Source organism: Geotrypetes seraphini, chromosome 2 (assembly GCF_902459505.1).
Source record: "Geotrypetes seraphini chromosome 2, aGeoSer1.1, whole genome shotgun sequence".
NCBI classification, from domain to species: Eukaryota; Metazoa; Chordata; class Amphibia; order Gymnophiona; family Dermophiidae; genus Geotrypetes; species Geotrypetes seraphini.
Window position 1 is genome coordinate 288,397,188 of NC_047085.1, and position 17,323 is coordinate 288,414,510.

At 42.1% G+C, this 17,323-nt stretch overlaps 1 protein-coding gene across 6 annotated transcripts in view; it reads left to right on the forward strand.

Moving 5' to 3' along the window:
• BRD9 (bromodomain containing 9) overlaps window positions 1-17,323 on the forward strand; it is a 209,007-nt gene that overhangs the window by 56,442 nt on the left and 135,242 nt on the right. For 2 of the 6 annotated variants that reach the window (XM_033929788.1, XM_033929789.1), the window contains exon 7: window positions 15,239-15,414. In XM_033929788.1, the coding sequence (XP_033785679.1) occupies window positions 15,239-15,414 (176 nt within the window). The remainder of the gene's footprint in view (window positions 1-15,238; window positions 15,415-17,323) is intronic. The other 4 variants (XM_033929790.1, XM_033929793.1, XM_033929791.1 and 1 more) reach the window with 2 other exon arrangements.

Sequence of the window (17,323 nt, forward strand, 5' to 3'; positions counted from 1 at the left end):
ACTGGTGTCCTCTCTCTCTGCCTGCTGGTGTCTCTCACTCTGCCTGCTGCTGCTGCGTCCTCTCTCCCTCACTCTCTGTCTGCTACTGGTGTCCTCTCCCCGACTCCCCTCTGGTGTGTGCTGACCCTGTAGTGCCTTGGCCCTTCGCAAAGGTGCTCTCGCTAAGGCGAGCGCCTTTGCCGCTCGCCTTCGCCACGCGCCGACGGCCGCGCGCCGTTGGCACGCCCCCTTTTAAGGGGGAGCCCGGGCGCTGACGCTGCCTCTGCCTCTGACGCGGTGGGGGGGGGCGGAGCTAACTCTCGCCGCTTACCCCTGCTGCTAGCCTGCCTGCCCGCCTTCTGCCTCCTTCAGCGCTCCCCTCTCCTGCTCCTCCGGGCCTCTCCTGCTCGTTGCCGCTCTCCTGCCTGCCTGCACGCGGTCCGAGATATATATCTTAAAATATATCTGTTTTCAAAGTATTTAGGCAGCTAATTCGTAAAAATTTTATTATGCACTATTTTGATCTTTTTAGTGTCCCTTATTATTGGCTTTTAACTTTTTTAGTTCTATTCAACTTCTTTTATTGGGTTTTTGGTTTGGTTTTTTTTTTTACTACTGTAAACTGCATAGAACTTTACGGCCTTGCGGTATATAAATTGATTATTATTATTATTATTATAACAACAGATTTAACTTTCCTGCACGAAGGGGGTATCGGAAAGGTGGCCCTAGCAGGGATGAAAACCATAGAGTCTTCCAGAAATGCAGTCAAATCTGTGCTAATTGCTGGACCCAAAACTGCCTGGTCATTCTGAATTTTTCCTGTAGACGAGTAATAACACTTAACCAAAATCTTGTTTTCAGAGTTTAACAAACAAAATACCTCCTTAAAATATTTCACGAAAGGCCTAATTGTAGTGGCCGCATCTCTCAGATCACACAATCTCTAAGTCTTTCCTTACCTGGACGACTACTTGATCAAGGCTGTTTCATCTCAGCAAGTGGTCCAAACAACATCTCAGACCATTTCTTTTCTACAGGCTCTAGGATTCAAAGTCAACTTCCCCAAATCACATCTCATTCCGACTCAATGTCTTCAGTTCATTGGAGCTATCCTAGACACCACTCTCATGAGGGCATTTCTTCCTCTGGATTGACTGAATGCTCTCGTCAGCCTCTGCCAACAGATGTTCTCTCTTCAATCTATCTCTGCAAGGCACATGATGGTTCTTCTAGGCCACATGGCTTCCACTTTGCATGTGACACCACTGGCAAGGCTTCATCGCACTCCTCAGTTGACCCTTGTGTCTCAGTGGTCTCAAGCAACAGATTGACTCTCATATATCTGTAACATCATCTCTTCTGCAATCGCTTCAATGGTGGATGACCTCCTTCAATCTATCCAGAGGTCTCCTTTTTCACTTACCCCCTCATCACAAGGTACTCACGACAGATTCATCTGTTTACGCTTGGGGGGCACATATGGACGACCTTCAAACCCAAGGTGTTTGGACTGCCAGGGAATGGAAATTTCACATTAATTTCCTACAGCTCAGAGCGATATATTATGCCCTCAAGGCATTCCAGCGTCTTCTCTGCCCTCAAGTCCTCCTCCTTCGCACAAACAATCAAGTAGCAATGTAATACATAAACAATCAAGGAGGCACAGGCTCTCTCCTGTTATGTCAGGAAGCCCAGAAAATCTGGACTTGGGCGACTGCTCGTAACCTTTTCTTAAAGGCTGCCTACATTCAAGGGGAGAATAATTCCCTAGCAGCATTCTTCAATCTCATGAGTGAACTCTCAACTCTGCAGCTTTCCAATCCATCTTTGCTCAGTGGGGCACTCCACAGGTGGACTTGTTTGTGGCTCCCCACAATCACAAGTTGCCCCAGTTTTACTCCAGACTTTACTCCCCTCTCCATCTGGAAGCCAATTCATTTCTCCTGGATTGGACGGGCCAGTTTCTCTATGCATTCCCTCCAATTCCTCTCATGTTAAAGACTCTGTTCAAACTCAAACGAGAGGTACCACCATGATTCTCATTGCCCCTCGATGGACAAGACAACATTGGTTCTCCCTTTTACTTCAGCTCAGCTCCAGGGAGCCCATACCTCTTCCAGTTTTTCCTGCTCTTCTTACTCAGCATCAAGGATCACTTCTACATCCCAACCTTCAATCATTTCACCTGACAGCTTGGTTTCTCTCAGGCTAAGTCCATCTAATTTACATCTCTCTCAGCCTGTCCATATTATTATTGACGCCTCCAGAAAAAACAGCCACTCAACAATGTTATCATCAAAAGTGGACTAGGTGTCTTCTTCATCATCATGATCCAGCTTCCTTATCAATGGATTTGGTGTTAGATTATCTTCTTCATCTGTCTGACTCTGGTCTCAAATCTACGTCTATCAGAGTCTATCTCGGTGCTATTACAGCTTTTCATATGCCAATCGAGAGCAAACCTCTTACTGCTCATCCTCTGGTCTCCAGATTCATGAAAGGACTTTTCAATGTTAAACCACCTCTCAAGCCTCTTCCTGTCCCCTGGGACCTTAATATGGTTCTTTCCAAGTTTATGAAGCCTCCATTTGAACCAATGGCCACATGTCATCTCAAGTTTCTCAACTGGAAAATTGTCTTCCTTATTGCTCTCATATCTGCCATGAGGGTCAGTGAGTTACAAGAGTTGGTGGCAGATCCACCCTTCACAGTTTTTCACCATGATAAAGTAGTTCTAAGCATACATCCCAAGTTCCTACCGAAAGTTGTCACAGAGTTTCACCTCAATCTGTCAATTGTTCTTCCAGGTTTTTTTCCCTAAGCCTCATTCTCATGCAGGAGAAACAGCATTACACACTCTGGACTGTAAACGTGCTTTGGCCTATTACATCAACAGGACAAAGCCTCATTGTACTTCTCCCCAATTTTTCATCTCATTTGAGCCAAACAACTTGGGGCATCCTGTTTCCAAGAGAACGATTGCCAACTGGCTAGCTGTTTGTATATCGTTCTGCTATGCTCAGACTGAGCTGGCACTGGAGAGTCATGTCACAGCCCACAAAATCGGAGCTATGGCAGCTTCTGTTGCTTTCCTTAGATCTACTCCCATTGAAGAAATCTGTAAGGCTGCCACCTGGTCCTTAGTTCATACCTTCACTTCTCACTATTGCCTGGAATCTTTCTCCAGATGTGATGGGCACTTCGGCCAATCTGTATTGCAAAATTTATTTTCCTAAAGGCCAACTCTCCCACCATCCCATTCTAGTTAGCTTGGAGGTCGCCCATCATTGAGAATATGCTGACTGCTTGACCTGGATAAAGCACAGTTACCGTAACAGGTGTTATCCAGGGATAACAGGCAGATATTCTCACAACCCACCCACCTCCCCTGGTTGACTTCTTAGCTGGCTTATCTTAACTGAGGGACCGCGCGCCTACGTTGGGCGGGAAGGCATGCGCGGTAAGGGCTGTTGCGAACTTTTGAAGTGGTCCATCCCGGGGCTCCGTAAATGTCGTCACCCATCAATGAGAATATATGCCTTCTGTCCCTGGATAACACCTGTTAAAGTAAGTAACTGTGCTTACTGGTACTTTGTAAGGAAGAAATTTTGTTCTCAACTGCATTCATTTGTTCAGGAAATATTATCAACTTTAATGTCCACTAAACTTAGAAATTGATTCAGTAGTAAAAGCACAACTGAGCTACCATGTTCCTCAATAGTAATTCTGTTACATCTACACAGGAGTCCATACATTAGATGATCAATCCCCAGCCGCAAACTGGCTTTACAGAAGTGTGTCACTCACAGCTTTCAGCACCTCCCTTATTCCCAGTGCCACCTTCAGTTTTTCTTTCTGCAAGTGAACTGTGTGGAGGTGTTTTTAATCTGCTCTGTTTAATTTTTATTTTGGTTTGTCTAAAAAGTCCCCACGGATCATTTTTAGTGGTGGCAGCCATCATGGATTTCAAACTTTTTTTCTGAAGCCTCTATCTCACAGAACGGGTAAGACTCTGGGATGAAGCACTGGACTGCAGTCTTGAGGAAGTAGCACCATTAAAATTACACAAACCTAAGAAAAGAAAAATGGATTTATCCCCCAGACGAAATCATGAAACTTGAGAGAGAAAAGAAAACGCAAAAGAAAATGGAGGAAGTCGGACAAAGACGAGGAGACTAGAAAAGCTTGGTGCGAAAGCAACAGAACCTATATTAAGAAAATAAGAAAAGAGAGAATACCTCTCAAAAAAGATCCTCGAAGCAGGAAACTCAACAAAATCCCTGTATCAGGCAGTGTACAGATTATTAGGTAAAAAAACAGAAAGAAAGAGACCACCACCAAATGCTTTCTAACCAGGGAAGAATTCAGCAATTTCTTCACTGAGAAAAGAAGACAACTACAGAAAGGCAACAGACTAAATGACAACATATCTATAGACAAACACAAAGGGGAAACTGGTGACAAATTGGAAGAGTTTGAACCCATCATGGAATTCCAAGTGAAGAAACTACTGAGAAGAGTGAAACCGGGCCCACCATCCCTCAACACTTGCCTGATTCAGCCGATGAGAGAGCTCGAAGGCCCAGGACTCTCCCACCTCAGGGATCTCATCAATGATTCATTACAGTCCGGCAAGTTCCAAATTCAAACCCTTTATGCAGGGCCACATATTGGGATTTGTAGGTAATTGGAGGGCCTCAGAAAAAATAGTTAATGTCTTATTAAAGAAATTATTAGGATTTCAAAGTTTTATTAGGATTTTATATACCGCCTATCGAGGTTATCTAAGCGGTTTTACAGTCAGATACTCAAGCATTTTCCCTGTCTGTCCCGGTGGGCTCACAATCTATCTAACGTACCTGGGGCTATGGGGGATTAAGTGATTTGCACAGGGTCACAAGGAGCAGCGCGGGGTTTGAACCCACAACCCCAGGGTGCTGAGGCTGTAGCTTCAACCACTGCGCCACACACTCCTCTGACAATTTTGCATGAGGTAAAACTCTTTATAGTTTATAAATATTTCCTTTTGGTTGTCTTAATAATAATATTGTAATTTATAGCTAAAGAGACATATGATCAAGAAACTGTTTTATTTTACTTTTGTGATTATGATAAACATACCGAGGGCCTCAAAATAGTACCTGGAAGGCTGCCAGTTTGAGACCACTGACTTAAATGGAAACTCTCTGTCATTAAGCCCATACTGAAGAATAAAGAAAAAGACCTAGAAAACCTCTCCAACCTCAGATCAGTAGCCAACCAGCTCTGGATATCCAAACTAGTAAACAAACTAGCATGCCAATAAATATCAGATTTCCTGGAAAATTCATCCAAGCTGGACCAAGCCCAATCAGGATTCTGAAGACACCTGAGCACAGAGACAGTGCTAGTAGCGGTGCAGGACTGCATCCTTAAAAATGAGGCAAACGAAAAACACATGACAGAGTTCCTAGACCTCTCAGCGGCTTTCAACCTAGTCCAACACACACTGCTAAAATCACATCTCAGAGAAATAAGCCTCAAGGGAAAAGCCATGGCATGGATAAAATCATTTCTATCAAAAACACTGAGTAGAATGGCAAGGAGATACTAGCAACTGGAAAGAAACTGCCATATGGGTACCACAGGAATCCGCCATGCCGCCCATGCTGTTCAACATCTTCCTCCAACCTTTGGGAAAAATTCATCAGAACACTGGGGTGGGATTTGAGCTAAGCAGGATCTAGTGATACCTGTCTCTGCTAATTGTGCTAGCATGATATCATGATCCACAGTGTCAAAAGCTGCTGAAATATTACGCTTCCAATAGCAGAGAATCAAATGACTGTACTTTGCACTTTTGTGTAGAATTCTAGAGATTTTAATGAAGAGGGGCTTGAGGGGCTTTCGTTCCAACAGAATCAGAATCTTAAAAATAGTTACATAGTTAAAATTTCAACTTGCAAGAGACCAAGATGGCTGCGGTGAGGTAGCACACTAAAGTACGAATTTCTGACAATTTTTATTAAAAAATTTCTTCTTGCTGGTTTAAATACGATAAAGATGGTCAAAAGAAAGGGGAAAATGAGGATTTTTCCTTCAGAATCCGTACATGTAAATGAACTGATGATTCCTCAATGGATCGGAGTCTTGCAATAAGCTTATTCAACAGGAGCAGTCCTTGCTGTCTAGACAGACGAGGAAGTGTCTGCCCAGCTTAAGGCAACTTTGAGCCCTGTCAATCGTGAATCTCCTCCTCCACCAGGGCAGTCTTTGTTATCAATGGGGAAGGAGCTAAGGCTAGTGGCAGAGTGCCTGTTGGAACTACTTTGGGTCAAGCTATTCCTGTGGCTATCTCTCTTTCTCCTGACCCCAGATGTGCTGACGGTTTTTCACTGGGTCAGTTGCAGCATGAGGAATGAATAGAGAAAGCAGAATATTCTGAGGACTCTTCTATAGGGTTAATGTCATCTAGCTCAATGAGTGCTACAGGTTCTCAGAAATTGTCATCTCTGGTGAAGCCTGCTACTGTGACTTTGGAATTGATTTGGTCAGCCTTGATATCTTTGGAACAGGCAGTTAATGGGAGAGTAGCTTCTTTGGAAGGAAATGTAGGGAGATTGGAAGATTGTCAGAATACTCTTGAAGGAACAGTCTCTATACAGACAACAAATTCATGAGATGTGTCCCTTTATTACATTATTACAGGACACTAAACTTGTTGTGGTAAGACTTAATTTCAATCAGGAATAAATTGGAGCTTCTGGGGAAAAAAAACTGAGAATCTTGAATTTAAGAATATTGAACTTTCCATGTTGTTCCATGTTGTCCTATGATGTACCCATTTAAAAAAAAGTTGCTATTTGGCGCTTTTTTTAACACTATCAGCACTTTCAGACCTGTCAGAGATTTCAGAGAGTTTCAGAACGTTAAAAACCAGTTCTTCATTTTGTGCATCATCTGGGCATCAATTGGAGTGCTCATTTTAATATTGATGAGCACATTGTAATGCATTTCCATTTAATTATCTGAGGCTGCTATAAACCACGGAAAACACAGCAATTATCCATTTTGGGCAACGATGGCTGAAATACTTTGATGCTAAACTGATTAAAACTGGTTTTGTGTCGATGGTTAAAGGCAGGGTTAGTGGTGTAGCAAGAGTGAGAGGCGCCCGGGTTGGTGCCTCCCCTCTCCCGCCCTCTTCTCCACCCCACCCCTCCCTCACCCCCTCTGCTCCTTCCCTGCACCTCTTTAACGTTTGCGGCTCTTCCTCTGATGTCACTTTCTAGGCACGGGTCCACGAAGTGACATCAGAGGAAGAGCCGATGCTGGCGAGATCAGCAGGTTGGGGTTGCTGCTCGTGCCACGAATGTTAAAGAGGTACTGGGGAAGGGATTGGCGCACATATGTGGTAGAAGGTGAAGGGGAAGATGGCACCTGGGGTCAACCCTCACCCCCCTTCCCGAGCTTATAGGCCTTAAATACCAGATGTGACTCATTCTGTTTTGGGAACAGCAACAATAGAAAAACTTTGGCAACAGCCAAGGTAACTGAGCCAGCTTGCTCATACCAGATAAGCTTCTGTTTTCCCCTGCACATAAAGGGAGCAGGAGTCAGGTTTAGGGAGGATTTACAGTATTTATTATTAGGAACTGAGGGGGGGTCAGCGAAAGTATGCAAGAGGAGGAGGGGAGGGAATCAAGACATGAGCTGTAGCAAGTTGCCAGTGTGCTTCTGTTAAGACATCTTAGCGAGCAGCAGATGAAGAGAGGAAATGACTCCAATACACACTCTCTGTACACACTAATTTGACTAGCATAAGACTGAAACCCAAAAAACTTAATGAAAATGGTAAAGATGATATGGGTATTCCACATGTGTAACTTGGAGTTCATCTACCAATGCCAGAGGAGACATGACAAAGGAAGGAGAAATTCATGGGTTACTTATGGCAGCACACAATCAATAGTGGTTATCTGCAAGCTGTGTGTGTTGCAAAGCTACCAGCTATGCACAGGTTTGTAAATTACTTTTTAAAACCATTGTACTTGCTGGACCACTGCTATGATGGGTCCATGTGTGTCTTCATCCTCTCCTTTTATTTAAATATTTGGAAGAGACTGGTGTATTGCACAACATTTTTGTTAATATATATTTGTCTTGGACTTGGAAAAAGTTGAACAGTAGTACCTTAGATTGATTCTCCTCTGTGTCCTTCTGGATGTAGAGTCCATTACTCTAAATGAGGTATCTCAAATGAGTTAAACAGAAGTAGCACCATCTCCTTTTTTCCTACTAGTTTATTACAGTGAAGACCTTTAAAACATCAGATATCACCAATGGCATACCAAGGGGAGGGCGGTGGACAGTCTGCCCTGAGGGCTAGTATCATTGTCTGGGAACTTCTTTTGGCAGCTGCCACAGCAGCATTCACAATTCGCTATTCTGCCAGCATTGGGCCTTCCGATCTGCTGGTTCCTACATTCGTGGAAACAGGAAATAGGTGCAACCTGGCAAAGAGAAAGGCCGACGCCGGCAAGATCAGCTAGTTGTGACAGCTGTGCTGCCAATGAGGGTGTGTGTGTGGCAAAGAGAGGGGGAGAGAAATGCTGCAATCGATTGGGGAGAGGGAGGGAGAAGGAAGACCAGGGAGAGGAGAAGAAAGATTTGGAAGGGTGGAAAGGGAAGGAAGGAAAGGCGATGCCAGACCATGGAGGGGGAAGGGGAAGTTGCTGGGGCATGGAGGGAGGGATGGGGGAAGGGAGAAATGCCAGGGCACTGAGGTGAAGGAAGAAAAGGAAAGGAGATGCCAGAGCATGTAGGGGAAGGGACAGAGAGGAGAGAGATGCCAGGGCATAGGGAAGAAGACAGATACCAGACCAGGGGGAAAGGAGGGAGAGGTGATGCCAGAGCATGGAGGGAGAAAGGAAGGGAGAGATGGAAGGAGAGGAGAGAAATGCCAGGACATGGGGTGAGGGAAGGGAAGGAGACAGAAATGCCAGACCTTAGGGTAGGGTGGGAAGGAAGGAAGGAAAGAATAGGGAGATGCCAGAGCATAGGTCAGGGGATGAAAACAGAAAGAAAAATGGAGAGGGAAAGAAGCTGAAATGAATCATGTGCAAAGGAGAGAGGGGCACAGGATAGGCAATTTATGGAAGGGACATATAAAGTGGGAAGATACCATATGGAAAGGGGAGAGAGTAGACAGTAGATGAAAGAGAGGAAGAGGGTGGGCAGTAGATGGAGGAGAGCAAGAGGGCAGATAGTTTATGGAAGGGACAGAGAAAGAGGGCAGATGCTGCATAGAAGGGAAAGAGAGGACAGATACTGGATGGAAAGAAGAGAGTGAAGAGAAGATTAAAGTAGAAAAAAAAAATATGTTGTTGCTTTAGAATAAAGTAGTATTGTGGCTGTGTCGATAAACATTTATAATGGACTAATTTTAATACATTTTTCACTAACTTTCAGAGACCAAAGCCCCCTTCCTCAGTTCAGGACAGGATACTATAACAGCAGTATACTAATTGAAAATTGGATTAGTTTAATAAACTAGTATTTTCTTATTTTCATTTTTTATTTCTTAATTTGTAAGAAATTTTTCTGACAAATATTTCTTAATTTGTAAAGTAGTAATTGTTGTTTGTCAGATTTTTTAAAATTTACATCTGCTATCTTTATATTTTGCACAGTATTTCTGTGGTGTTGCATTGTATGCAGAGTCTATCTTCTTGGCAGTTCAGTTTAACTTTTGTCTACATATTTCTATTTTTAGTTTATGATTACTTATTCCAGTACTGGGTGAGGGTGTATCTGTGTTCTGTGTGTATGAAAAGGACATGGTTTTCTGTTAACATTGACTGTGCAGGATCGATCTGTATTAATCTGGCTTGTTTATTGATGTTCCAGTGCTGACTGCAGTGTTTAAGATGCTGCCTTTTCTTAGGTGCATCCTTGTTGTGTGACTTGTGGATTATTACCAAAAATAAAATTTTTTTGTATAGAGGAAGGGGGGTGTTAAAAGTGATCGGCCCTGGGTGTCAAATATACTAGGTACGCCACTGGATATCACATGTAGATTTGTCATCTGTTAGTGCTTATCTGCACTGATACCAGCGGGTGTTCTCCAGCAGAGCAGAGCACAGCTCCGCCCCTCCCCCAATCAAGCAGGGGAGCACTTTAAAAAGTCTGCAGCACCGTCGGGAGCTTGCCTGCCCCACATCGATACCAGCAGGCGTTCTCCAGCAGAGCAGAGCACAGCTCTGCCCCTCCCCCGATCCAGCAGGGGAACACTTTAAAAAGTCTGCAGCACCAACGGCGCCTGCCTTTGCGAAGCGTCTGCGCGAATCGTCTGAAACCCTGTCCACACGAAGAGTGTCCTTCTTTACTACTACAAAAAGGACAACCTGCAGCTACCGCTAGAACCCATAATTACAGCCTGCAAGTATAACATGTTTAGCATGTATAACCGGCAAAATGCAGTGATCAGACTAATCTTCGGGCTAAAGAAATTTGATCATGTGACACCTTACTACCGGCAGTTGCACTGGCTGCCCATGGAAGCACGCGTAAAGTTTAAGTTCGCCTGCCTCTGCTTTAAAGTACTATACGGACTAGCCCCTAAATACATAACTGACCTTTTCTCCATCTCAGCCAACAGACACAAGAGAAGCTCACATTTGACCTTCGTTTCCCCCCCAGTTAGAGGATGTAAACTGAAAAAACACCATCAGCACCTTCTCTCACATCAGGCAGCATTATGGGGTAAAGATCTAGAACAATTGCTCTCACCCACTACTTATGAGGAATTCAGGAAGCGCCTAAAAACATATCTGTTCCTGAAATATCTAGACAGTTGACCCATACATCTCTTTCTCCTCAATAACGGTTCTCTTGACCTATTAACCACTTTCTTTCACCTCTTTTAAGTTCAATCAATTTGTACCTTCTTTTAATCTTATGTAAACCGCATAGAACTTCACGGTCCTGCGGTATATAAATTGTTGTTATTATTATTATTATTATTATACGCATGTTCAGCCTGTGCAACCTGCATGCATGCATAACCAGCGCACCTTGTACAACCATAATTATAGTCTGCATGCACAGCCTTGTGAAATCTGCATATGTAGCCTATATAATTTATATCTATAGTATGCACGTTTAGCCTGTGAAATCTGCATATGTAGCCTATATAGCCTGTGAAATCTGCTTGTGTAGCCTATAATTATTATCCATATGTACAGCCTGTAAAACCTGCATGTCTAACCTGTGAAATCTGCATCTGTAGCCTGTGTAGCCCGCCACTCACACATTTACCGATACTACGCTCCTCTACCCGATACGACTTACTTCCCTCTACACCTCACACAACATGGCAATTTTTAACAAACACCAACTACTCCTAGGAATATTGTACCTAATCTGCTCTAGATGCTGGGGTAACGAAGACAAATCCCCTCAACCTATTCATACTTATCCCTCTTGGCACAGACCAGGCAAACTAACCAAAGCAACAAACTCCCCACAACTCCAAATAAACCTTCCAGAACAAGGCCCACTTCTAATCCCAGTGATATACACCACCCGCAAACACCGCAAACCACTCAGAAACAAGAACAATAACCTAAAAAAACTCTGAAACATACTCTGAAACTCCAACCCCAACCAGCTACGATAACATTAGAGGATACTATCTGAATACCCGCTCCATGAGAAACAAAGCACACATAATATATGACTGGATATTACAAACACAACCAGACTTTCTATTCCTGACAGAAACATGGTTGGTCTCTGACACAGACGTTATCATGAAAGAAATCCTACCACAGGGATACAAAATACTCCCACTATCAAGAAGCTGGAAAAAAGGAGGTGGCCTAGCGATTATACTAAAAGAACCCTTTAACTACACCAAGACAGACTCCAAAACTTCAGAAAACCTAGAAATACTAACTTGCAAAATCACTAATGCTCAATTAGAAGACTCACTGACAACAACTCTATTTTATATCCTACCCAAAAAGTAGTCAAACACCAGAGAAGAATTCTTTGAATTCCTAACCGTTAATACCCTAAAAGGCCTGTACAATCTACTACTAGGGGACATAAACATTCACTTAGAACAAAAGGGAAAGCCAGAAGTAACCGAAATTGCCAACTTCCTAATGTCACTCGACTTCCCTATTCCAGACACAGAGATAACCCATGAAAAAGGCCACAAACTTGACATAGTTACCCTCTCTCAAAAAGAAATCCTAGACCCCAAAATACAAAATATACAGGGCCCTGGGAAAAATTTATCTGGTCGGACTACTATATTGGCAATTTCCACTTACACTGGAAAAAACAGAATTCCCAGCTGAAACACAAAAGCAAAAACACGAGGTACTATAAACCCAATTATAAACCCAGCTGAGGTACTATAAACCCAATTGAATTCTGGGACCACTATGAGCTTCGCCCTATAACCGATGAAATACAGGAATTCCCTATAAGATGGAAAAAATTCAGTAAAGAACTCTTAGACCAAATAGCTCCTTACCAAACATACAAAAAGAAAAATAGATCACCAAATGAATGGTTTGACTCAGAATTACTAACCAATAAACAGGAATTAAGAAAGCTGGAGAGAATCTGGAAAAAAAACGAACAAAGAAACAGATAAGACAACCTGGAAACAAAAAATAAAAACATACAAAAATATGATCAGAGAAAAATGCACAAAACACTACGCACAAAAAAATAGGTACAGAAAAAATAAACAGCAAAGAATTGTTCAAACTAGTAAAAACACTAACAGACACAACAAGAATCCTGAAAAAGGACGAGAGCAAGCCCTAGCCAATTTTTTTAAAAACAAAATCACAGACCTAAGAACAATTCTACCCACACCCACAAACAATATCCTCCACTATCTCGAACCTCACGACCAGAATACCAGAGCAGACATGATCTGGGGCCACTTCGAATTCCCAAATTGACATCAGTTCCTAAATTTATTCAACAAATACAACAAATCAAACTGCCTACTCGACGAATGTCCTCCTAAAATCATGACAATTGCCCCTCCAGAATTCAAAATGGAACTATTCACTTGGCTAACAACGGCCCTTACAAACGGAACATTAAACAAAGACATGGGTCACATACTGATTACACCTATCTCCAAAGATCAGAAAACCTCTACAGCACTGACATCCAACTACAGACCCATAGCAAGCATTCCCCTCTTCACAAAACTACAGGAAGGATTGGTTAACCTCCAACTGATAAACTACCTAGACAAGTTTAACATCCTCAGCGAACATCAATCAGGTTTCAGGAAAGGGTATAGCACAGAAACGGTCATAGCCTCCATACTAAACCACCTCTATGATCTATTCAGCAAAGGCAGAATCAGTGCGCTTTTGCAACTAGACCTTAGCAGTGCGTTCGACCTAGTAGACCACGAAATCATGCTACTATGCCTTGATGCAATGGGAATCTCGGGAAAGGTAAAGAAATGGTTTCAAGAATCCTACCAAGTAGCCAGCAACAGAAATCACTCCAACCCATGGAAAAACCCATCAGGGGTACCCCAAGGCTCCCCTCTATCATCTACATTATTCACATCTACATAGCATCCTTAGGTTACCGACTACAAAAATTAAACTTATATAAACGCCAACGATATATCCATCCTAATCCCCTTAAATGACATCTCAACTGAAATTATAGACAACCTCTCACACATTATGACAGAAATCGAAAAATGGACCACCAACTTCAAACTGAAACTAAACACAGAGAAAACAAAAATCTTCTTGGCAAGCCCCAATGACAAAATAACGAGAACATCACTAAAAATAAACGACCACGAATATCCGATTTCCAAAACCATAAAAATTCTGGGTATCACATTAGACACGCACTTGACCATGGCTGACCACACAAACTTAACAGTGAGGAAATGTTTTTATACCCTGTGGAAACTAAGGACTATTAAAAAATACTTTGACATAACATCCTTCAGGTTATTGGTACAATCGCTGATCCTATCCATCCTGGACTACTGCAACATCGTCTACCTGGGTATCCCACAAAAAACAATAAAGAAACTGAGATTAGTGCAAAACACTGCAGTTCGCCTAATCTTCGGACTGAGAAAAAAACGACCACATTAGCCCATACTACAAAAAACTGCACTGGCTACCAATAGAAGCGCGAATACAGTTCAAATTTGCATGCATCTGCTTCAAACAAATCTAGGGCCTAGCACCTTCCTACCTGCAAACACACTTCACTCTACACAACCTCACACGAACAACCAGAAACAAAAAACATCTACACCTATCCTAAAATCACTGGCTGCAAATACAAATCCTTTCTTGACAGAACCTTCATTTTCCAAGCTAACAAACAACAATCCTGGCTGAGAAACTACATAAATAAAACCAGACAGACCTACAACGCATTCCGAAAATCAATCAAAACCACTCTGTTTGACAAATTCATCACCTAAACAGACCGACCTTCGCTCACCACGTTTTTCCCCCTACAAACCCGAAGTAATCTCTCAGGCAATCCCTCTCACTTCCCTCCCCTTACAACCCCTCTTACTTTTCCTCCCCTTACTACCCTTTTCTTCTGTAACATTCCCCCTCATACATTTGTAATTTGTTGAATGTCCAGCCTTCTTTCGATGTGAACCGCCTAGAAGTCGTCTGACTATGGTGGTATGGAAAAATAAAGTTATTATTATTATTATATCATAGTGCTCATTACACATTAAATTTTAGCTGCTGATCTCTTAATCCTTTTTATGATTCAGAAAAAAAGCATTTGGTACTACTGCTGCTTGTACTGTACCTGTATTTTGGATAGAATCCTGTGCCATTGGTCTGTTACCTTTCACAAACAGTAAATGAGATACTAAAATAATAAGATTGTCTGTCTCATTAAAATGTAAGAGAAACAATGTTTTAAAGAAAAATAAAATGGATATTTTTCACAGATAGGCATTGACTTTCATGTGTAGCTAATTGGTAAGGTGAAGAGTTGAATAACTGTGTCTATGAGTATTTTTTTTCTTTTTTCTAAAGTTGGGACTGTGAACTGGCCAGTTTGATAAACATTTTGGTACTATGCTACCATGATCAAATCATACTGCATGACCATTGGAGACTAGCCATTAGGAATGAGGTAATGCCATTCCCATCCCATCCCATTATCAGAGCACCTTGGCTGTGAGGGAGAGGTAAAGTCCCTGCCACTCTGTGCTTTCTGATTCTAGGAACGGCTGTTAGCTTTGAAGCGCAGCATGTCGTTTATGCAGGACATGGATTTTTCTCAGCAGGCAGCTATTTTGGGAGACGAAGACACAGCTGTTGAAGAACCTGTTCCTGAAGTTGCACCTGTACCAGTAGAGACTGCAAGGAAATCCAAAAAGCCAAGTAAAGAAGTTATTAGGTAAAGGTTTACAAGCAATGGTTTTATGTGTCCCTCTTCCCTTATCCACAGTTGATTAATTAGTGTATAATATTTTGCAGTGGTTATATTGACTACTTGGTGGAATCTCGTGTTCATCTTTTTGTTGGCTAGAATGGAAGCCCCTCTGTTGAAGTTTTTGGTGATACATGTTGGACTAAACTGTCTTGGCCTAAATGCTAGTTATATCTTCTACACAAGGTCCTCAAATCAAGTCCTCAATGTCCATAATCCAGCCTCGTTTTCAGGATTTCCACATTGAATGTATGAAATCTGTTTGCATGCACTGGAAGCAGTGAATGCAAATAGATCTCATACATATTCATTTTAGAAATCCTGAAAAAACAGTCTGGGTTGTGGACCTTAAGTACTAGTTTTGAAGACCTCTGTTCTACACTATAGTCTTACCAAGTATGATATTGATTTATTGAAGTCTTGTTCAAAAATAAGTTAGCCCTACTATAATATTTTAGCTTTTTAAACAAAATAGGTAAAATCAAGTATTGATTGCTAGGGATCAGGAGATCATTTTTCAAAATGTATTATATATTTTATTTGTAAAACTTAGGGCTTGTTTAACAAAGCCGCGCGGCAACAGCCCCAAAGCCCTTTAAATCTCTATGGGCTTCGGGGCCGTTACCGCTCGGCAGCCGCTAGCGCAGCTTTGTAAAACAGTCCCTTAGTATACTATACTGCCTTTCAGAGAGTATCAAGGCAGGTTACAAGATGATAAAAAATAATGGTCATTTACATAATAAAAGCAATACATCACAAAAAAAGCAATAATACATGAAAGACAGAACATTCAGGACATGAAACAAAAGAAAGGATAGTGCTTGCACAACAATTTTTGATAAACAATATAAAATAAATATAAAACTGAAATATATAGGTAAAAAGAAAAAAAATAGACCCCTTAGAACTCTTAGTTCAATAAATTGTCTCTCAAATCATTGTGGAAAAGGCATCCCTAAAAAGCCATGTTTTAACCTTGATCTAAATTTCTCATAACAGGTTTCCAGCCTCACTTTGGACAGCATAGAATTCCAATAGGCAGGGGCTACAGCACTAACATAGTGACTATAGGACAAATGCTGGTAGGGATCATTACTTAATCATAGTAAGATATGTATTTTGGAGTGAATCAGGAAGTACAGATTGCTTTGCTTGTGGTTTGGGGTAATTGGGTTTGAAATTTGACATCAAGGGATGGGACTTTATAGGGTAGGTGGCATTTCTTGTATTTGAGCTCCAGTTTGGGCCCGAGGTGTTACATGGTGCCACTGGGCCACGAGGAGATTGATTTTCCCTAGTGGGAATCTTCTCGCATATAAACATAAACTATATGGTCTTTATTTGTCATCATTTTTTATTTAGTCTGTTCATTTCTACTGTGATAGAGGTGGGCAGAGTGTTCCGAGAAGGGTTGCACAGACGGACAAACAGACCACACTCTGGGCATTCAAAAAAAACTCTTTAATTAAACAGTAATGCAGAGCCTGTTTCTTCACAGGCTCCTATAAGTTTGTATTCTTCCAAGAAACTAAGTAGGCTTTTCCACAGTCTTTTTCCCAAACACAAGTCCCAGTCTCTGTAGGGCTTGACACGCCCCAAACAGTCTTTATTTTAGGTGTCTTTATTTTAGGTGTCTTTATTTGGGACCAAAAGCTAGGCAGCATTTGGTCCCAAGTCTTAGTAGGCACAAAGGCAGGGTTTTTAAATGCAGTAGAGTCTTACCTCCTACAAACTCTGTCCATACCAAGCCCTTCCAACCAGCTTCTCCAGCTCCTATGTTCCCTCTAGCACACCTCCTCTCCTCCTGGGTCTGGCTCGGCCTTTTAAGTTCCCCTGAGTCACTTCTTGGTTTCCTACTTTTCTCCCCTCCCCCCTC